The following is a 22,718-nucleotide window of genomic DNA, read 5'->3' as shown; positions in this document are numbered from 1 at the left end:
TATAAAATAATATAAATATAATAAATATAATAAATATAATATAAATAATATTATAAATATAATATAAATATAATATAAATAATATTATAAATATAATATACCTCCTCGCATTGTGTGTGTACTCCCTGCCCTGAATTTGTGCACAGAGGAAACATTAAAAAAACAAAATGGTAAAATAATAAAAAAATACAGAATGAAATCACGCTCGGTTAGGAACTCTGCTTTACGAATTCAGATGAGGGGAGAAAAAAGAAGTCAGTTGAGACCTTTGATTGACAGATAAATTGAACTCCAGGCAGGCCAAAGGACACCTTAAAAAGTTCCTATAGGAATATTTCCCTGAAAGAAAGTGCGAGGCTAAAAACGGTAGCAGAATAGCAGGCTGGCGAGGAGAAGGGGGAGTTCAGATTTCACAGCAAGACTGCTATCGAATCTGGATTTCTTGGACACACATGCACACCCCAGAGGGAAGAGAGGAGCACATCCCCATCTCTTTCTATTTAAAGGACGCTCCTTATGGAATGAAATACTGTTCCTTCAGACCAGTTAGGGAAGGCTGGGCTGCAGTGAGCCAGGACTCCTGAATTAAGATGTACTGGGAATCTTGAATCAGCTTTAATCAAGCAACTTTTCCAAAGTCAGAATAATAATAATAATAATAATAATAATAACAACAACAATATCACAGCAACCCAATAATAATAACAACAACAACCACAATGACACTCAGTAGGGCTAATAATCAAGATGATGACGGAAGAAGAAAGAGAAAGAATTTCCCTGGATTTACTTCATTTTCTCCTCCTCAGATCCCCCGAGCAAGGTGTCTAAAGGAACCCATTCTTGTTCCTGAGTCTATGGGGAGCCTGGCGCTGTGTGTTGGGGTGTCAGTTCACTGGTGGATCCTAGGTCCCTGTGGGACACATCCCTTCTCTTTCTCTGCTTCTCTCTGAGACCTCCATACCGTTCTCTGCTTCGACTTTTTCTTGAACCTCCCTCTCCTTTTGTTGCAAAATTACCGCACCTCCAAGCCGATTCTGCTACATACACTGGAAACTGTGAATCCTCTTTGACAACGTCGGGGGCAGTGGGGGAGTCTTTTCGTGTTGTTGTCCTTTTGGTGGTGTTCTTGGTGTTGCACCATCCAGTCAATATTATTATTATTATTATTATTATTATTATTATTATTCTGACGCAAAAACACAGTATGTCATAGCAAATGAGATTATTATTATTATTATTATTAGGAGAGAGCTCTCATTTTACAGATGTTTTCCCCCAGAAGAAACAAGCAACTCTATCCTTCCAGATTTCTCAAGGTACAAGCTAAATAAGAGACACCTACTACCTTATTCTGCCAAAGAATTGTTGTTATTTGTAAAACACACATAGAAAGAAGTCTTCAGGTGGAGTTCTGACAGCTATTTGGTAAAATGGGGAGTGGGTTGCATAATAAGATTAATTTTTGATTTTTCTTCTGCTGGTGATGGAGATGATGATGGAAGAAGACAACCCAAGCTCTTCGAAACAAGCACCCTCCCTGTTTCCACATGCAAATGTCCCTCACTCCCAGCCATGCCTTCTCACTGAAACTTCCTCGTACAGTTTTATTTAATGAACGACACATTTATGAACAATCAAATGATCCTCGTAAAAATTTTATTGAAGGACATAAAAACATCCACCACTACTTGCAGAATAAAGCTGCCTCACACAAGAGGAGAGTCCTGTGTTGTTGTTGTTTTGGAGTGGGGGGGGGGGGTTGTTATGATGATATTTCCATTCATGTTTTACAAGGTCATCCTCCCTGAAGAGAATCAACACACTCAAAGACAAATAAGCACCCATGCATATAGATAGGTATACATAAAGAGAAAGGCATGTGATGCCTAGAATGTCTTGCTGCTAAGTAGGTTGACAAATATGCATCTCAGGGTGAATGACAAAAGGTCCTTTGATCAGCCAGAAGTAGCTGACTATATATAGTCACATACATGAATATATATATAGATATATGCAACACACACATACATATTCATATGTGGGTGCTAGCAGGCGTGCATAGAGAAAGAGAAAGACACCCCTAAATGATTATATATCCATTCATGGGCTGCTGCTGCAGAAGAAGAAGAGATGAGCCAGCAGAGCAAACTCTGTCAGGACCTTCAACCGACCCCCTCCTCCTTTGCCCCTTTAAAGAAATTCCATGTAATGTATCCATTATAGAATACTAGCTGGAGAAGCCAAGAGAGACCAGACAGAGACAAATTGCGTCAAGAAATAGTTCCTGTGATACCTTGCTACACCAGATACCTAGCCCTCGCACACACAGGCACACAGCCTCTCTCTCCCTCTCTTTCTCCCTCTCTCTCTCTCTCCCCCCTGTCTCTCTCTCTCTCTCTCTTTCTCATTAACAGCAGAGCTATGGAAAAGCCAGGTCGCAGAGCGAGCCCTCCAGCCAGCGAAGGAACAGAGTCGCCTCTCAGCGAATGGCACGTAAGACCCAACTGCTGCTAATAGCTGCATTATTTCAAGAGTTTTGATGAAAACCTAAGTCGCATAGGCGCTATTTAAAAAGAGAGAGAGAGAGAGAGAGGAAAAAAATTGAAAGCGAGGGGGAAAAAAAAGACCTGCGGATTGATCTACACTGTATTTTGGGTAAATACAATCACGTGAGCGCTGAGAGCCAATGGCAAGCGGGGAAAGGCTGAAAAAATAATTACCTGCCCTGATTGTTCTATGAGAAGATAAAAAGTACACATACAGTTCATACAATAATCTTATGAATGTAAAAGAGGGGGGAACAATGTCGGCTTCGGGTCCCATAAGCAACTATTATGTAGATTCCTTGATTAGTCACGAAAGCGACGAACTGTTGGCATCCAGGTTCCCGGCGACTGGCTCTCACCCTGCGGCAGCCAGACCGTCAGGACTAGTACCGGAGTGTGCCGATTTTCCGTCCTGCAGCTTTGCCCCCAAACCGGCCGTGTTTACAACTTCGTGGGCGCCCGTGCACTCCCAGTCGTCCGTGGTCTACCACCCGTATACCCACCAACCTCACATTGGAGCTGACACCCGGTATATGCGCACTTGGCTGGAGCCTATCTCTGGCGCGGTTTCCTTCCCAGGTTTTCCAACCAGCAGCCGGCACTACGGGCTTAAACCCGACGCCTTCCACGGCCGCAGGGATTGCGGACCCGTGGATGCACGTAGTTACCCGGATTATATGTACGGATCCCCGGGAGATCTCAGGGACAGAACCCCGCAGACTATTCCCTCCCCGGAATCTGAGGCCATCGCTTCCAACAAACACAAAGAAGAAAAGACCGAATTGGACCCTAGTAAGTCGAAGTCATTCTTGTTTACAACCGGGAAGGCATTACAGCCCTCCCTGGCACAGTACTCAATAAAATGAAATTACCTTGCTGTTTAGGATTCTTGGAGTCCTTGCCTTGAAGCTCCAACTGGACAAGGCTGGTGTGGTTGTTGTTTGGAAGGAAAAGGAAAAGCAGAGTTAGAAGATCAGCAGTGTTTTGGGGGCAGAAGGGAGGCAGTGAATATTGTTTGTGAATATTATTGATGATTATTAAGGGTATTATTAAGGTGGGTGGGTGTTTTTCCCCCCTTACCTTTTCCTTTTCTCACCTTCGCATGATCAAATATTCATAACCTACCATGCCCTCACTTCCTTGCCCTTCGTCCTTCAGACTTTTCAGGAATTTGGGAAATACAACTGACTGTGGCAAGGAGAGGTTATCTTAATAGTATATGCATTACTGCTATGATTATTTTAAAAGGAGATAAGGGGAAAAACCATCAGAGAAAACTCACCCTTGGATTATGGGTCAGATGGGCTTACATAATCCTAGAAGATGTCTGAAATGTTTGGGTTGGGAAAGAGAGACAGAGAAAGAAAGAAAGGATAAGGAATGACTGTAGATTATTAAAAGTAAAATTGAGCAAAATATATATATATCTGAGTTGAATAGATGGGAAATGCAGGCATGTGTGTAGGAAGAGAAGTGAACCATTCCTTCTCCCTCTGTCTTTCAAAAAATGTTCTACAGTTCAACTTGCCAGCCAAGGGAGCTAAAGGAAGAAATACCCTTGAACATAGTGAAAACCGCCGGTAGGGCATCCAAAGGATGTGTCCACTAGTAGTTTAAAAACTCATAATTCTTCTCCCCAGCCCACTGGTCTCTTCCTCGTGGACATAAGCCATTTAAGTGCAGGGGGAATTGTTTCTGGGCAATTGGAAGTCAAGGCAAAATAGTGGGGATCCAGCTCACCAAGAATGAATGTTCCCTTGTGTGCACCTCTGATTATATTTTATGTGTGCATTTTTGTGCATGTCCTACACAGAGCGAAAATGGGCTCACATGGACACATGCACACTCCACAATCTGCCCCCCATGCCAGGTGTTTACAAAGCTTTTTATGGGCCTAACAATATGATCAAATGCTGGTTTGGTCCTCTGCTCTTTTATTTCTGTGATCTGGGCCATAAAGCCTGATAGACAGAAATATATCTGTGGCTCTATATATACATATGTAGAAAGAAGAGAAGCACAGAGCAAGGGGGGGGGGGGAGAAATTTGTTTAAGGAGCCTTGAACCAAGAAACTATTTATTCACTTCAAACTTCTTAAAGTCTAAAACGTGAGTTATTTCCCTTTATCAAAGCTACAAGCAAGTTTAGTATAGAAGAAGGTGAGTTAGGGTTGTGAGGGGATGTTTTTCTTGGAGCCAGTAGGCTTATCCTGGGGCATTCTCAAGATATTAAAAAAATGCCTGCAGTTCCATCAGTGGGAAGGTTATAGAGAGGGGACCAGAGAGAGTAATGGTTGTAAACAGAGTTTATGGGCCTATGAAGTGGTGGGAATTTTGACTTTTTATGACTATGCTCTTGGATTACTCCTACTGGTGTTCATGGGCAGCAGGAGCAGTGTTATTGCTCTCACTGTTATTATTATTATGACACTCTTTGCTCCAGTTTTGTTTTTAAAGTGCAACTTGTTGGAGATTGTGGTCAGTGAGTGAAAATAAAAATTATAGTCACAAACAGACTACAGGAAGAAAAGAAAAGAAAGACCGAAAACCCTCTACAAGGCTGGCAAAGCTCAGTGAGGAACTCCCTGTCTTGTCGAAGGCTTTCATGGCAGAAATCACTGGGTTGCTGTGTTTTCCGGGCTGTGTGGCTATGTTCCAGAAGCATTCTCCCCTGACGTTTCACCCACCTCTATGGCAGGCATCCTCAGAGGTTGTGAGGATGCCTTCCATAGATGTGGGTGAAACATCAGGAGAGAATGTATTGTCGAAGGCTTTCATGGCCGGAATCACTGGGTTGTTGTAGTTTTTTCCGGGTTATATGGCCATGTTCTAGAGGCATTTTCTCCTGACGTTTCGCCTGCATCTATGGCAAGCATCCTCAGAGGTAGTGAGGTCAGAAGAGAATGCTTCTAGAACATGACCATACAGCCTGGAAAACTCACAGTAACCCACTCCCTGTCTTCCTCGCTGGCTTCAAAGGTGGTGTCTTACACCTTCACTTCCTATCAAAGAATCCACATGCCCTTAAACTATCCTGAAGGTCAATTCAGATCTGATCAGAGAATGTTGCTAAACAAGCAACTTGAGAGACAGAGCGAAAGGGAATAAAAGGGAATGAGGCATCATAAATGGTTAAATAGGGTTCTGAGGATTTTAGAACTGGGAGTAAGTGATAAGTAGATTCCTGTGTACTTGTATATCTGTATATATATAAATATATATAAATATCCTTTATATATATATCTATACTTCAAACGTGGCAATCTTTCTTTTCCAGACAACCCTGTGGCAAACTGGATCCATGCCCGCTCCACAAGGAAGAAAAGATGTCCCTACACGAAATATCAAACGCTGGAATTAGAAAAGGAGTTTTTGTTCAATATGTACCTAACTCGGGACCGCCGTTACGAAGTGGCCAGGGTTCTTAACCTCACGGAGCGACAAGTCAAAATCTGGTTTCAGAACAGGCGGATGAAAATGAAGAAAATGAACAAGGAGAAAACCGACACTAAGGACCCGCAGTGAAATGAGTCCCAGGAAGGAAGGAAAGAAAGAAAGAAGAAAGGATAGAAGGAAGGAAGGAAGGAAGGAAAGAGGAACCCAGGCGCTGTTTCTTCTTCCTTGGGCTTCGAAGCGTCCCTGACTTTTCTTTTTCCGTGTGCTGATGAGTGTTTAGAATTAGTTAAACACGGCAACCATTCTGGAGCAAAAATGGACATACAAAGGAGTGCTTTTCTTAAAAAAACAAACACAAAATAAAAAAAATTGCAACTAGAAAAAAATAAACATTTTTTTCCTTTTCAGAAAACAACCACAAACTACTTGAAGGGTTTTTTTTGTTAGAATTTTATTTTGTAAGTTAAATTTTATCCAGTGCTTTTTTTTTGGTTTTGTTTTGATTTCATGACGTCGTGGCTGCATATTTTGTACAAATGGAAAGCAAAAAAAAGGGGGGTTGGGGAAAGAAGGAGGAAGGGGTGAAGGGGGGAAAAAGTGAACCGCTCCAAACAATGTTTCCTGTCATAGTGTTGAACCTTTCTGGTGTACTTATTTGTGTCTTCTCTGATTGTCACAGAACCGTTCTGTAATGCTGTTATGTTTTGCCTATAGTAGAGCAGCTTTCTGTAAATATCGACCTGATGCCACAAAAAAGAGGAGAAAAAGAAAAAAAAACCTTTGATAATCGAGGCGTCTTTCTTTTTTTAAATATATCTATCGATATCTCTTCAATTCCTTTGGAGGACTAATCCAACCTGACAGTCTCATCCAACAACCCCCATTTGCAAACAGATTTCGAGGGCGGGAGAACCTAGCCTTGGCTTCCTAAAGGCACCCTTTTGGAGAAGGTGCAGTGATGGGGATTTGGGGTCCTTGGGAGAAGAAAACCCTCTTTCAGGAAGTCAGGGAGGGGGAAGAAAGGACAGAGCTTCCGCTCACAAGCCACCCGCCCTTTTCTCTCTTTATGTATTTATATCTGCACCCATTCTAGTGGTAGACTCATAAAAGGAGAAGTTTGGATCACCGGAGACAGTGTGCTTACACATTTCTTCTTCCTCTTCTTCTTTTTGGGCAGGGTAATTAATTGTACTAATTTATGGCCCCGGGCAATTAAAATATATGTTCCAGATTAAATATGTGGGGGAGGCCGCCTTTACCTTTTGTTGTCTCTCTCGGAGAACAAGCCTAGTGGAAATCCTTGGGAAGGACTCTCAAGGCAGGGCCAAAACACTTGTAACCCTGTCGCTTTGGGGCAATGTGTGCCACCCCCAAACCCCCTCCCTGCAAAAACAAGAGGTTGTTTGTCCTGCCAAGGGGTTTGGAAGGCGGGGGACTGGTCCCAAATAATTAATAATTTTTTAGCCATTTTAAATAAATAAATGCATCCAAGACGGCGGGCTTTAGGGCTGGTTGTTTCTCTTTCCAACCCTCTCTCAAGACAAAGAACTTTCCTTGACTTCTCCTTGGCAGGCTAACGGTGTTAAAAATCAGACGTTTGCCCTGCTTAGGAACGAGTTAAGTGACACGAGGCGGGTTGGGGAGGGAAAGGAGGGGGGTGCAAGGAGAGAGGCCAGGGATTCTCGTTTTTTATGGTCCATTTTAGCCTTTCCTACAAATGAATGTTTCCGAAGTCCCCGCTAAATGAAAGGCGAGGGGATAAAAAATGAGCAGTGGCGAGATGGTTCATCATCACAACTTGTGATGGGGGTCGCTTTCCTTAATGAGACGAGCTGAGCACGGTTTTAATCTTTCTAATGACAAACAGATCGGGGGTGGGTGGGTGATCGGCCGCTCCCTTCCCTTTCTCCCCATCGCATCCAACTCGGAACCACCACAACAAAAAGAAATATATGTATTTTTTGCAAGTACCAATAAATCTGGAAACCTTTTTTCCCCTCGTGGATGTCACACAAGGTTTTTTTCGGAATTGTGTCCTCAACCCCGTTGCAGTCCCGCCAGTGCCCTCCTTGCCGTTTTTGTTTGTTTGTTCCTGTCCTCATTGAGAACACTTTTGGGGGGCTGTTGGGGAGGAAGGAGAGGAAGGACGGGAGGGGAAGTGAAAGGAAAGGGCGAGGAAAAGCCCTTCTGGTCGCTACATTTCCCAGGGACCCCCTGGAAAGCATAGGAGAAACTCAGGTGGAATAATTATGTTAGTAATAATAATAATGGTAATAGGGAGAATAATATTAGGAAGACTCACATTATTTTTAAAATGCCATGTATGCATGAGAGAGTGAAAGGAATGAAAAAGAGAATATGCCTATAACCTTTCTTGCTTGCTTTCTTTACTCCTCCTCCTCCTTTCTTTCTTTCCTCCCTTCACCACCACCTCTCTCCCTCTCCCTCCCTCCCTCCCTTTCTTTCTTTCTTTCTTTTCCCCTCTCCCCCTCCTCATTTCAGGAAGGCTTATGGCCCAACCTCGAGGCCATTTTATTAACTTTGATCCTTCACCATGCTTGTCCAACTCTCCCCTTCCAAACAGCCTTCATTTTCAAGATGACTAAAGATGCGAGGGGCTCTTTCACCTTTCCCTCCGCCCCCCTCCGCCCCACAGCTCTCCTTTTTCCCCGGGCGCCTTTAGCAGGGGCTGAGCTCCCCTTGGAGCTGGGAGGGCTTTAGGTGAAAGGGGGGGGGGAGGGAGACGACGACGCAAAGAATGTAAGTTATGCTCCCTTTGTCTCCCTAAGACGCTTGTTCTCGCCCTCCCCCTCCCTCCCTGCCTCTCCCCCCTTCTTTCTTTCTGACTTGCTTTGTTTTATGGGAGAATGAAGGGACAGTTCATGTGCAAGTCTCCCCCCTCTGCCTAAAGCTTAAACCCACCCTCATCCCAGTTTCAGGAGGGCCCTGGCATATTTATTTGGGGGGGGGGGCGTTTACTCGCAAGTAAACTCCACTGGTTCACGCCACTTGGTTCAAGCAAACATCCGCAGGATTGAAACCTTGGAGATGACACATAGAAGTGTGTTTCTCTCTCTCTGTGTGTGTGTTTTATATGTGGGTGATCACCCATCCGCAATGCAAAATAACAATAATGGCGAACCCCCCTCCCATTACCTTGGTGGGTGCATTATTATTTTAAAGACCATTTCTTCACTGCCACTCCACCCCACTATCTCGTTCCTGTGTTCATATTTCCTCTGACTCTTACAGAAAAAAGGAAAGAAAGAAAGGGTTTCTCTGCTGTGTTCAATGCACACTATCTACACACATCCATTTTTGGAGAGAGTAAGTGCAAGGGAGAAAGAAAGAGAGCTCTCATCTTCAGCTTTGGAGAAATTGGGGGGGGGGGAGGAGAAGGAAGAGAAGCGACCCTTTTGTAGTCGACACAAAAAAGACAGGATACAGCAGCTTTGAAAGCAGCCCATAGGTACACTTCCGCAGCCCAAAAATGCCAGTTTTACAGCTCTGTTTGTCTCACTGCTGAGGGTGCTGAATAGGATGGAACAAAACAGGACCCCAGAACCGGCTAGACGTCTGGCCTTAATTGTTTTATGGTTTAAATAAGGTGGGTGCTCTTCTCTTTGAAACCGGATTATTGGAATGTTTTGTCTACCAGCAACAAACAACAGACGCACATCGCCCCCTCCCCAATTCTCCCTCTCCCTCTCTCTTTTTCCCCCCTCCATTCCAGGCCATTGCAAACCCCCTCCCTCCCCAGTAGAGGAAAAGCAGAGAAGGGGAGGGGGGTAATCTTTGAAAACACAAGGGGGTGAAATAGGAAGGAAGCTGGCCAGAAATGGTGAGAGAAGCTGCTCCATTTCCCTCGCGCTTTTTTGTGCCATTTTTTTTAGTGTGTAGGTGCTTTGTTGTCATTGTGAGGATGATGGGTGGTGGGTATAACACAGGCAGGAAACAATGATTACACGTGATTCTGTTGGTACACACATATAAATATTTATTTCTACATATATGGACTTTGTCAGTGAACACGGTGGTGGTAATATCCAAGCAATTTCCACTTTTCTTGACAGAATTCGGTTAAACAAGCAATGGGAAAGTGCTTGAGATCCAGCCCGGATTTGACCTGATTTTTTAAGCTTTTCTTTTTATTTATTTTTTTGAGCTCTGAGGTCAGATTTCTTCATATTCTCCTCCAGAATTTACGTCTGTGTAGACACACATATATAGATAGATATGGATACATAAAAATACATATATACATTCATATCTACCCATCATTTATGTCAGTCGCCAGAAAAAGTCTGCTGTTGATTGACTGAGAAATATGGGCAGTCCATTCTGCCCATATTTGTATTCATTTTGCCATAGTAAATATTTATTTATATATACATATATATCTGTGGGTGTGTGTGTGTATATATATATATACACACACACACATATATATGTACATATATGTATATATATGTATTTATACATATATATGTATTGTATGTATATGTGTGTATATGTGTGTATGTATATTTATATATATATGGTTATATATAATCATCTGCTTTTGTTTCTTTTCCTTTTTTTCACCTAATCGGACTCATTTGCAGAGGAAAGGGATGGAAGGATGTTTTTTTTAAAAAGGGTGGAGATTCTTGATGGCGGTTTTCCAATTTCCCCCCACCTCTCTTTATTTAACCCCAAGGTTTTGTTTTGAAGGCGGCGGTGCCTTGAGCAAAGCCAACGCGAGATGGCGCTGTTGCTCAATCTTAGAAGCCACCAGCTGCTTTCTTGACGTCGCTTGTGTGGGTTGAGCACCTCTAGGCCTCTTGCTGGGAATGCAAAGAAAGCAGACCTCAAAGCTAGAGAAATAAAAGTCTATCCTGAAAATATCAGCTGCGGCTTGAAAAATCAGGTCCAATCCGGGATGGACCACTGCGAATGTTGTGGAAATTAATTCGGTATTGCCTGCCTTGACCTTTCTTCATATGAAATCCATGGATGTGACAAAGGAAAGTCTATTGACGGCTAGGAAAATAACCAAACAATTTGGGAGGGCATTTTTTTGGCAGCTTTGTGTGTTTTCTTTATTAAATCCACAATAACATTTAAAAATAAATATAAATATTGTTATAAGGAAAGCACCAACGTTTCAATTGCAGCAAATATGGGTCTTTTGAAGATGGAACAATGCAGCATGTTTTTATTTCAAATGATAAGATACAACACAATCACAATATACAATAGCACCGGTAATTTCCAGAATAGAATCACACATATTGATATATACATTTGGAAAAGTCCATCAGGAGAAAATAACTGCATTTTTATTAACCCTGAAAGAAAGAAAGAAAGAAAGAAAGAAAGACCTGGTTTGAGTAAAATGGAGGAAACATTATCTGATTGTATTGTATTCAATTTTCTCCTTGAAAACTATCAACTTCTTTCAGGCCCTGAATTGTATCAGCTTTGAACTGGAATATATGGCAGTGTGGACCCATAACTCAGTTCAAAACAGATATTGTGGGATTTTCTGCCTTTATATTTTTGATTGTATGAGTACGTGGAAAAGCCCCAAGTTCCCGGTTTCCCAGTCTCCTTTCTGTCTCAGAATCATATGCACAACCCTATTGTTTCCCTGAATTTCTTTACTTCTGTTCCCAATGTATTTTTTCCTTGTTTGTAAAAAAAAAAAAACCAGAATAAAATCTTAAAAGATGTGGGCGAGTTGGGTGGTTAAGGGGGAAATCCACAACTTTCTGCCCTCACGGAATTTATTCCTCTTGCTCCAGATCATATTTTGCAAAGCCTGCATTTGCAGAGCCTGACACCGAATCTGTGGCAACAGCCGGAAGGTTTAACTGCTGGAATTTTAAAACTGCAAAGACATATCGATCACGCTCCCTGAGAAATTATCCCATTGACTCTGCAAGTCTTATCTGCCAATTAAGCTGGGTCTAACCCATTGGGGCTGTTACATGGGCTGTTTCAGAGCCACTGAGCTTGGCTACAGTGTTTTCTTCCTCCACATTTGGCAAGTGATCGCCTCTCTGTGCTGTATTTGAGACCACCAGTGTAGCATTTCGTGTGCCATTTTCATACCACACAGTACAAAGGGAAATTAAGCAGGTATTGGCATCTTTGGGCATGAAAGGGAAACGGAAAATCTCCTCGGGCGGATTTCTTACACACTATGGGGAGGGGAGGGGGAGAAAATCTATTTGTTTCATTTGGTAAACCCTTTGAGAAAGCTTCCCCACTCGTTTCTGTGCCTTTTGTTGAAAAAAGAAAATTACAAGCTAGTGACAGACTTAGGTGCTGTGAAAATGAGACAAGAGGAATGTCAGAATTAAAGCTAACAAAAGGCAGAGAAGAGTGTAAGAAGGTAAATACGCTCGGAGATTGGGTCTGAAGGATGCCTGACTGTTCTGCCCACTTCATAACAGTTGGGATTTCCCTAGCCTTGGCTTCTATAGACACACAACCACACCTGAAATTAATTTGCTTGACATTTTCTTGGGGGGGGGGGGGGAGGGAGGATATTAGAGGAAGAGGAGGAAGAAGGTTGCTACTGCTGCTGAGTTTATGAAAGGGCCTTGAGGAGAGTTAATTTATAGAAGTGAGTTTGATTTTTGTCGTTTCTAAGAGCCATTATATACACACACACTCATGCCCCGAGCACACATGCACCCACAACCCAGGAAATATTAATTTGCAAACTTTAGAAAGAGGGAAGGCTTCTGGTTTTATGCTTCTGTTTAATGGCCTGAGCTTTTTTTAATGCAGTCGTAAAAAATGAAGTCTCCCAACTGGAAGCTTTCAGCCAGTGGTCATTCTGGTGGGGGTGGGGTTGTATGTTTGTGTGGAAAGGCTGCAGAAGAACTCTTTGCTAGGCTTTACATACAACAGACATGCTCCATGCCTAGAATATTGGACAATTGTCCACCATTTGGTCCTAGAAATGAGGCTACCCGGAAACACTGACCCTCTCCTCCCTTTTATTTTGCCCAATGCTCAGCTAAGACATTTCCTGTATATAGATACCAAATCCTTACTTCTCTTCCTTTTCTTCTGGGATGAGAAGGTACAAAGAAAAGAGAATAACATACCACGATCCTTATTATTGTGTTGTTGTGAGTTTTCCAGGCTGTATGGCCATGTACCAGAAGCATTCTCTTCTGATATTTCACCCACATCTATGGCAGGCATCCTCAGAGGTTAACCATAGATGTGAGTGAAACGTCAGGAGAGAATGCTTCTGGAGCATGGCCATACAGCTCGGAAAATTCACAACAACCCAGTGATTCCAGCCATGAAACCCTTCGACAACACATCTTTATTATTGTATGCATGAACATATACATATGTGTGTGTGTATATATATATGTGTGTGTGTGTGTGTGTGTATGTGTGTGTGTGTGTGTGCAAAAAGGGATATATATATATACACATGCAAAAAGGATTCCTCTCTAGCTGAGGAAAAAGCAGCATAACCCTTTCTTCAAACCCTGTGTTGTTGTTGTTATGATTGTGGTGGTGTTTCTCCCCACTGAAGCATTTCACTTCACTCCCTTCCCCAATAATCACCACATGAAGAGTAGGGACAATTCCATTGCTGAGCTTGTCCCCAGCATCTGGCCTACTGTCAGGGTCTGCTGTTTAATGTCCTACCCTTAATAATAATGGGTTGTTGTGAGTTTTCCAGGCTGTAGGGCCATGTTCCCAAAGCACTCTCTCCTGACGTTTCGCCTGCATCCATGGCACGCATCCTCAGAGGTTGGGACAACCAGAAAACTCACAACAACCCAATGATTCCAGCCATGAAAGCCTTTGACAATACAATAATAATAATAATAATAATAATGACAAGGGGGTGGCATTTTATCCCGATTACCTGTTGAAGTAACCTAAATTGACCTCTCTGGCGCATGTATTTGCTCAGACAAGTGAAGAGGCTCCTTTGCAGAAAGGGAGGGGGGGAGAGGAAGAGCACCTAAGGGTATTCCTGCGCACCTTTCATAACCCTGTTTCATTCACCAGATATGAGGGCGGCTCTGTTTTTGTTCCCCTTTTTTCCTGCTGGCGAAGGGCTGGTTCTTTTTCACCTCCCCGTCACCCCACGAGCCCCTGATTTCCTTGTCATTTTCTTCCTAGCCTGTCTTGTGCTGCTGGTGGATTGATGAATCCAGATCGCGTGTGAGCCAGAGAGAGAGAGAGAGAGAGAGAGAGAGAGGCTCACCACCGGGATTTTGAGGAATTTGCCTGTGGTGTTAAAGGGAAGGGAAGAAGTAAGAGAAACTGCGAGAGAGCTCTACCTATCGACGGATATAAGAGAAGTCAAGAGCATTAGGCATAAGCAGCAGCCATACCCACTCAGGCACTATGAAGCGTCTTTGAGAGAGAGAGGGGGAGAGAGAGAGAGAGAGAGAGAGGGAGAGGGGGCAGAGAGAGAGAGAGCAGAGAGAGAGAGCGGGAGCATTTTTTTAAACAAAAAACAAAAAACAACCCACAACCAGCCACTAACCAGGACTTTGCAGAGTCCAGGGAGAGGGAAAAGCGAGGGTCCTTTAGCCCTGATCTCTTAACAACAGAATTAAAGACTTCCTTTTCCTTTCTTTCTTTTTTTCCCTTCAGAAAAGGGCATTATTTATTTATATTTGGGGGGGAAGGAGGTTGGCGTTCCCCTCTTTCTTCCTTCCTTCCTTCCTCTCCTCTCCTCTCTCCTCTTCTCTCATGCGAGAGCCATGAGTTCCTATTTTGTCAATCCGCTCTTCTCCAAGTACAAAGGCGGGGAGTCCTTGGAGCCAACTTACTACGACTGCCGATTTCCACAAAGTGTAAGCAGAAGCCATGCTCTCGTGTACGGTCCGGGCACCACGGCTCCCAGCTTCCAACACCCTTCCCACCACGTCCAGGAGTTCTTCCACCACGGCACCTCCAGCATCTCCAACTCGGGATACCAGCAAAATCCATGCGCCTTGGCGTGCCACGGAGACGCGTCCAAATTCTATGGATACGAAGCCCTACCCAGGCAGTCGCTTTATGGTGCCCAGCAAGAGGCAACCGTGGTACAATATCCTGACTGTAAATCCTCTTCCAACAGTAACTCTAGCGAGGGACAAGGGCATTTAAATCAAAATTCTTCTCCCAGCCTTATGTTCCCATGGATGAGACCTCACGGTTAGGATCTATTTTTTATTACTCTCCTCCTGTCTTACTTTTAAATGTGTTCTTGTCTGTTTTCAAGAAAGAAAGAAAGAAAGAGGGTGGGGGTGGGAATGGGGGTGTTTTTGTGGGGGGAGGTATTTCTGTTTTGGAGAGGCAGATCGAGACATAGAAAAGGTTGTTGGTTGCAAGAACGTTACTTCTTCCTGTTTGGGGAGGTTGGGAGGGGGACGCTTTCTCGAAAGTAAACAAGGCTCTGGTTGGGTTTGCAAAGCTAGCAAGCAAGGTGATGTCTGGGTTTAAATCACAATAAAGTAAAACTTTTGTTTAATGGCTTGCCTCGAGGAGAGCAATAAGATACAGCTCCCACGAGGTTATTAGCATGTTGATAATACTCTGCACCCCCCTCTTAAAATGTCATACAGCTTTTCTTAACTGCTTGACGTCTTGGGGTAAAAGGTGAGCTTAGAAAGAAAAGAAATATATCAAAACGTTTGATATTTGGGGAGATCTTGGAACTTAAAAAGCTTGAAACCTGTAAATGTCAACTTTGTTCATATATATATATATATATATATATATATCAGATGTATATATAGGATATATATATATCAGATGTATATATAGGATATATATATATCAGATGTATATATCAAATATATATATATGTATGTATATATCAGCTATATATATAATATATATATATAATATATATCAGATGTATATATCAGATATATATATATATATATATATATATATCAAATGTACATATCAGATATATATATGTATATATCTGATATATATCTATCTGATATATACATTTGATATATATACATGTGTGTGTGTGATATATATATATATATATATATATGGAAAATATTCCCCCTGAGACCCCTCAGGGAGAGAGGACAGAATATAAATAAAATTATTATTATTATTATTATTATTATTATTATTATATTTCAAAGTGTCCTGCAATAATTACTGATGCTGTGGATGATAGTAGTACTTAAATGGTAATGATGATATTACTACTACTACCATTAATAATAATACTAGTAATTAATACCAATGGGTAGAGTTTAGTCTAATTTGATTGACAGGCGCTCCATTAAAATGCCCCACAGAATTTTGTACTCATTCCCTAAGACAGCTTTCATCTTCCCAAAAACGCTTCTTGGAAGGCTTTTAAAAATCCAAACCCAAGAAATCTGACTTGGTTTTAAGAAGTTGTCCTATCTTGGCCCAGGACACCTTCAAGACACAAAAATAGATTTAAAAAAAATTAAAAGCAAGAAGTTATTGTTATTCAGATTGCCGATACTGAAATTTACAGCAAACCTCTCCTGGGACAGTTTCTAAAAACAGGGTGCATGTGGAGTTTAATGGTATGCGTACAGCAAATACTACATACATATTCTAATTTTCAAAATACTGCACTATATATCCATTGTTATAGGGGCAAACAGAAGGTTTAAAGAGTACCTTCTGTTTGTTTGTGTGTGTGTGTGTGTTGACACAGCCATGCATATGGATGGATAAAGAAGACACTCCCACAGATAGCAGAAGCATTGGCCCCCCATAACACACACACACACAACCCCTTCAAATGCAATCCCAAAACAAACAAATAAATACTGAGGAAATGTGTCCACTACCTATAAAGTCTAAAGGACAAGGAGGCTATATCTATCTGTTTATGTATATCTGCATAGATAGATATCAATTACAACAATAACAAACAACAAAACTGTGTTTGCACTAGGAAGGCAAAAGCCAATATTACAATGCACAGACATAGGGCGGGAGAAGAGAGAGGATGGAAGGAGGAGGCTGAACAGGGAAACTCGGGGAAACTAAGGCGATTTGGCTGAAAGAAAGGGTTTCTTTGGTGTGAGCGTAGGAATGCTCCCAAGAGTTTGGAGACGAGGAGGGAAAGCGCGCGTTGAAGGGGGCGGGGGGGAGAACAGAAGTGGCCTTTAAGGCTGAAGGAAAGGAAAGAGACCCCAACAAGTTCGATAAGGGTGCATGTGTGTGTCTATATCATCTATCGATATCCATATCTCTATGTTCCTTCCTGTTGTTGCTGTTCCCCAGCTCCCGGAAGGCGCAGTGGCAGGCAGACTTACAGCCGGTATCAGACCTTGGAGCTAGAGAAGGAATTCCTCTTCAACCCCTATTTGACACGGAAGCGGCGCATTGAGGTCTCTCATGCCCTGGGACTGACAGAGAGGCAGGTCAAGATATGGTTCCAGAACCGGAGGATGAAATGGAAGAAAGAAAACAACAAGGATAAACTCCCCGGAGCCAGGGACGAGGAGAAAACCGAGGAGGAAACCAACGAGGAAGAGGAAAAAGAAGAGGAGGAAAAAGAAGAAAGCAAGGACTGAGGCTCTCCCTCAGCTCCTTGAAGTCCTCGTTTTATGGCAGATGATAAATCGAGATGTTTACGACGGTCATTCGCTTTTATAGAGTATAGAATGGAGAGACTCTCACACAACAGTAACTACCTGTCAAACAGTTGTATTCTCCCCCCTCCCTTTTTTTTTTTACAATCATAGAGCTTCCCCTGGTTTTCCCCATTCCTTAAAGCTGATTTTTCCCCTCCCCCTGCAAAAAAATTGATTTAATTCTTCTCCCAAATAAACAAAAGTAGACCTGGATTGACTACAACCCAACCTCAATCCAGGATGATCCATTTCAATAGCAATGGATCTCACCACCAGCAAGAGTGAAATTCCCCTGCCTGCCTCGCTTTACCCCTTTCCTATAATTTAGTTATAAGCGAATTCATGCTATCTTAGATATTTATTTGAAGACCAGGAAGAACTTTCCTTTCTTCTAGGTCCCCTTCCACACAGCTGAATAAAATCCCACATTATCTGCTTTGAACTGGATTATATGGCAGTGTGGACTCAGATACTCTAGTTCAAAGCAGATATTGTGGGATTTTCTGTCTTGATATTCTGGGTTATGTGGCTGTGTGGGAAAAGCCCTGAATCCACAATGCCATATATTCCAGTTTAAAGCAGATATTGTGGGATTTTCTGTCTTAATATTCTGGGTTATGTGGCTGTGTGGAAGGGGCCCTGAGTCCACAATGCCATATATTCCACTTCAAAGTAGATCTTGTGGGATTTTTCTACCTTGATATTCTGGGTTATATGGCTGTGTGGAAGGGCCCTAAGTCTTGTTTTCCACCTCAAACCTACCCCCGCCCAACCATTTCCCCAAGTTTAATAATAATGTAAAGGGGATTGGTGGCTGGGCGGGAGTGTGCTTTTTTTTTTTGCTTAGGTTTTACTTATAGCAAATCTTTTCTTTTGAAGATAAATGCCAACCAACAACAAAGCTATCTACCTACATTTTCTGCCAAGCTAAAATCCAATTTGGGATATTTTTTTTAATTTGTAGTTGTCAGTCTGTATCAATGGAAGGACAATATTTTGGTGTGTGTGTGTGTTTGTGTTGGAGGGGAGATGGAGGCTGGACAGATGCCTTGAATACAGAGCCACATGCTTCTGAGATATATACATATACATACACACACATATATATGCATATGTATGTGTGTATATGTGTATGTATGTGTGTGTGTGTGTAATTCACACACACACTAACTCACATACCTGAACGTATTTGTATGCAAAGTCTACCTATCTGCGCCCTGCGATTTGGCAGGCAAAAGTTGATCACCCTAGGCGTATTTACTTGGGAAGAAGTCCCATGCAGATCAGCGAGTTTGACATTTGAGTCAAGATGCCTAGGAGAACTGTGAAGGACGTGAAACTATAATGATTTCTATGGGGTTTGTTTCTTAGATTACTTGTGTGAGCACTCGAAATTCTTAACATACTACCTAGTGGGAAACCTGCAATAATCATCTATTCGCAACAAGGTGGGGGGCTTACACGTATTAAAAAGGGAAAAAGAAAAAAGGAAATGGGAGGGGAGGGGGAGGGGGGAGGAAAGGAAAGGAAAAGCAACTTCGTGGAAATCATTTTGAAATCAAGAGTTGTGTATTGCCCTAATGCAAGCTACTAAGTAGCATAATAATAATAATAATAATAATAATAATAAAAGTTTTAAAAAATACAAAAAAAACATTGTAATGTATCTTATCACTACCTATAGAAGGAGTCATGCTTTGAAAGTATTTGTAACGCGGTTTTGTTGTCGTATGTTGCTGCTTATTTTTCTTGGAAAAAAAAATCCCAACAACTGAAACTGCCTAGATAAGAACGCACAGTATTGTATGATTTTATTGTGCTTATAATGTAGTTTAGGACTTAAATTGCACTGAATGTATAGTTATCTATTTGTCTTGACTTATCTGTTAATGCAACATGCTCGAAATGACACCAACACTCACAAAAAAAAGTATCATTTGTTTTATGTAAACCCATCGTCCTCTGCGTGTTCCAAACTCTGAATGTAGCAATTTCTGCCAGAAACCCAATTCTGGTCGCCGTGGATTTGTATTGTATACGTGAGACATTACGTAAATAAACAATAAAAATTGAGGGGGAAAAGATCTGGAGGATCGAGGCTTCTTCAATACTCGGGTGGTTCTTTAGACCTATATTATGTGTTCATTAGCCCATAGGAGGTCTTGGTGGATCCATATGTTCAAAGTTACCTAACAGTTCAAACTCAAGACCCAGCTTTTCACTTCTAAAGAAAGGAGGCGTTACATTGACACGTTCCCAGACTGGGGATTAAAATCCTAAATGCATTGATTTGGAACCAGGAAGACAGGCATCGCCCAGGGAGGAACAGCTGGACAGCAACTGAATAAACCAAGGCAGGAGGGGAAATGCCCTCTGATTCTGGGTAGGTGTTATGGGACTATTGCGAATGATCTCTTTGCCTGCAACCCACTAGTGAGTAAACCCCATTCACTTCCTAGCCATGTCTAAACTTGGGTTGCACATCAAGTCCGGCTTTCTACACAAAGACTCTCAGATGACGACCACCTAGGGATGGGTGGGTGATGGCATCCTCTCCCCAAGTTTATTTTTTTCCATCTCCTTTTGGTAACTTCCAGTTTACTGTTTACACTGGGATTACATTTATTTCTTCACTATACACTATGCCTTTTCGCCTCTTCCAATTTCCAACGGTCTAGCAAAGATGGTCCTTTCACTAGCACCGAAAACTCATATTTGTGGCGTCTTTTCCATCCTATTACGAATATTGCGCCTGGGTAGGATGGGATTAAAAGGCTCAAGTTTGCCTCAAGTCCCTCTCCAACCCTCAAGATGAAGAGAATGCAGAGAGCCAGCCCTTAATGGAGGCATCACATTAAGTCTTTGCAATTTAATGTAGAATATAACACACAAGCTGGCTGAAATGGAACCCGCTACATACCATCTACCTACATCCTAAATGATAGGTCCATTTGGGTGCCTTGACCCACACTTTTGTGGCTGAATGCGGCTTATCTGAAGTGGATTCTGACGGCGCTTCTGAACCTCGCCTCCTTTTCTCTCCTTCCATCTCTGATAAACACAACAGCCACGCATCATGGGATAGTTTGTCCAGTTTGCGAGTGCAAGGAGGGTGGGGGATAAGTGGGAAGGGAAAGAAATTCTATGGAAATGCTTTCTAGGCGTGTTAGGAATATTGGGACCTATTGCTATAGACAGACATCTCTCTCTCTCTCTCTCTCTCTCTCTGTCTGGTGAGCTGTGAAAATGGACCGCATCCTCCAGCGGCATCTGGTCTGAAAATGGACAGGTTGTTTACACTGATAGCTAGATAAGCCATTGTGGGATTCCTGAGAGAGATCCTGGCTTAGTCAAATGAATCTGGAAAAGAGCCTGGGAGGTTGGGAACATTCCTAACTTCCCCAAAAACCCATCCAGAGGTCCTTCACTATGTCAGTGTGTGTGTGTGTTTCTCTGTGCTGGACTCTCCAGAAGGAAACTGTACAAAGGGGCAGGGAAAGGGGGTCTCTCTATGCCTCCTATCTCCTTGCACCCATATTTGAGCAAAGTGCTTTTATGGGGTAGTAGAAATCCGGTGAGAAGTTGAGGCTCCTCAATACCTCACGAAAAAACCGTGAACCTGACAATGACAACAAAATATAATAATAATAATAATAATAATAATAATAATAGTCTAGCTCAAGTTATCTCTAAAGGCAGACCTTTCTCCACCAAAAGGGGGGTCCTACATTCTCGACCCTGCTTCCCAGGTGATGAATGTAGGCTCTGCCGACTTTTTTCCCTCTCTCCAAAACCTAGTATATCTGATAGCGACAAAAACAGAGATAGAGAATTACGACCATTTTAATGGTCGGGGAAGGGTCTCCATCCCACAGGCAGAACCCAAGCAGGGTCTTTGTGCCCTCTGGATAGGATCCGAATCCACGGCAAGAGGCGCACGCAGCCCTTCTCCAAAAGGCTTCTCCTCGTGGCGTGGACATCCCTAGGCTCTGTCTATTCGCCTCTTTTATGCCACAATGCTTGCCAAGGTATAGGCTTTGTCAGACTACAAGGTAAGCCCTTTTATTACTCATCCTAAGGCAAGGGCCCGGTTGGTCGTCTTTGTGTGTGTGTGCTGTGTATATACAGTACACATACCACACATACTTTATATACATATGGTATAGCAGTCCATATGCATATCTGGAATGTGTGTATGTAGCCTTCAGTGGGTTTAACTCTTAGAGCAAATAAGCTCAAAGTTGGACTCCGACCCCTTCATCCTTCCAAAGCCAAGCTCGGGAGCCTCTTTTTCTCCTGCTAGTGAACTACCCTTGTCTTCCTTGAGCTTACCCTCTTCTACACCTCTTCCTCCTTCTATATCCCTCCTTTAAGAAAGCCATTGGTTGGATAGTCCGACATTGGGTTTTAAATAGCTATAAGACGAGGCGAGGAAACTTAGTTAATTTCAAAATAAGGCAATTGAGAAGGGGAAAAAAGGGGGGGGGGGACATACAACAGAAGTGGGGGAGACAAGAGGGGGGAAAAAAGCTGTATCTGCAACCTATCCATCATATTTAAGTCCATGTTCCTAAGTGGTTTGATTTGGAGGAATCTCCCGAACGAGACTGATCTATCATAGGGTTAGGAGTTAAATTATTGAAATGGCAAGGAAAAGCTGTTCCATTTTGGGATGGGGGGATGTTTATGGCTTCTAGTCAAGGCAACCCATTCGCATCTTTCGATGAAACAGGCGTTTTTTTAATTTTATTTTTATTTTTTTGATGTTGGTAATCACTTCATCATTTGAAAGGGGGGAAAAAAGAAGAGAGACTGAGGGGAAAGGGCCATTTTTATGGGGTGAAGTAATTTGAAAGAAGATAACGCTTTTCACAAAGTGGCTGATTCGGAAATGATCATTACTTTACTATTACTGAAATGAGATTCATCCACCCGCCTGGAGTAAGAAATATCACCGTATTCTGCAGAGATTTTTTTTATATTAACCAATCAAAATTCCCTCAAATCTCCATTTGTGATTTGTGGAGAGAAAAAAAATATAATTTCTCCAAAAGCTGCATTGGAACATATTGCTCATTTTCTCTTAATTTATTATTCTAATCACAGCAGCCGTTACATGATAATGCATCCATTAAGCGGATGGGAAAGGATGCTGTGTAAAGTC

The 22,718-nt window shown here is 42.3% G+C and overlaps 3 protein-coding genes across 3 annotated transcripts in view; all 3 read left to right on the top strand.

The window, feature by feature from the left end:
* HOXC10 (homeobox C10) overlaps positions 1 to 22,718 on the top strand; it is a 211,437-nt gene that overhangs the window by 15,908 nt on the left and 172,811 nt on the right. The window lies entirely within an intron of this gene.
* HOXC9 (homeobox C9) lies at positions 1,220 to 6,360 on the top strand. The gene is made up of 2 exons (XM_060762895.2): positions 1,220 to 3,341; positions 5,827 to 6,360. The coding sequence occupies exons 1-2, from the start codon at positions 2,783 to 2,785 to the stop codon at positions 6,072 to 6,074; spliced, it is 807 nt and encodes a 268-aa protein (XP_060618878.1). The 5' UTR covers positions 1,220 to 2,782; the 3' UTR covers positions 6,075 to 6,360.
* HOXC8 (homeobox C8) lies at positions 13,530 to 19,639 on the top strand. Its single transcript, XM_060762886.2, has 2 exons — positions 13,530 to 15,119; positions 17,202 to 19,639. The coding sequence occupies exons 1-2, from the start codon at positions 14,684 to 14,686 to the stop codon at positions 17,492 to 17,494; spliced, it is 729 nt and encodes a 242-aa protein (XP_060618869.1). The 5' UTR covers positions 13,530 to 14,683; the 3' UTR covers positions 17,495 to 19,639.

Source organism: Anolis sagrei, chromosome 2 (genome assembly GCF_037176765.1).
Source record: "Anolis sagrei isolate rAnoSag1 chromosome 2, rAnoSag1.mat, whole genome shotgun sequence".
NCBI lineage: Eukaryota > Metazoa > Chordata > Lepidosauria > Squamata > Dactyloidae > Anolis > Anolis sagrei.
The sequence above is the reverse complement of the archived record's forward strand: the minus strand, read 5'-3'. Positions and strand labels throughout refer to the sequence as shown.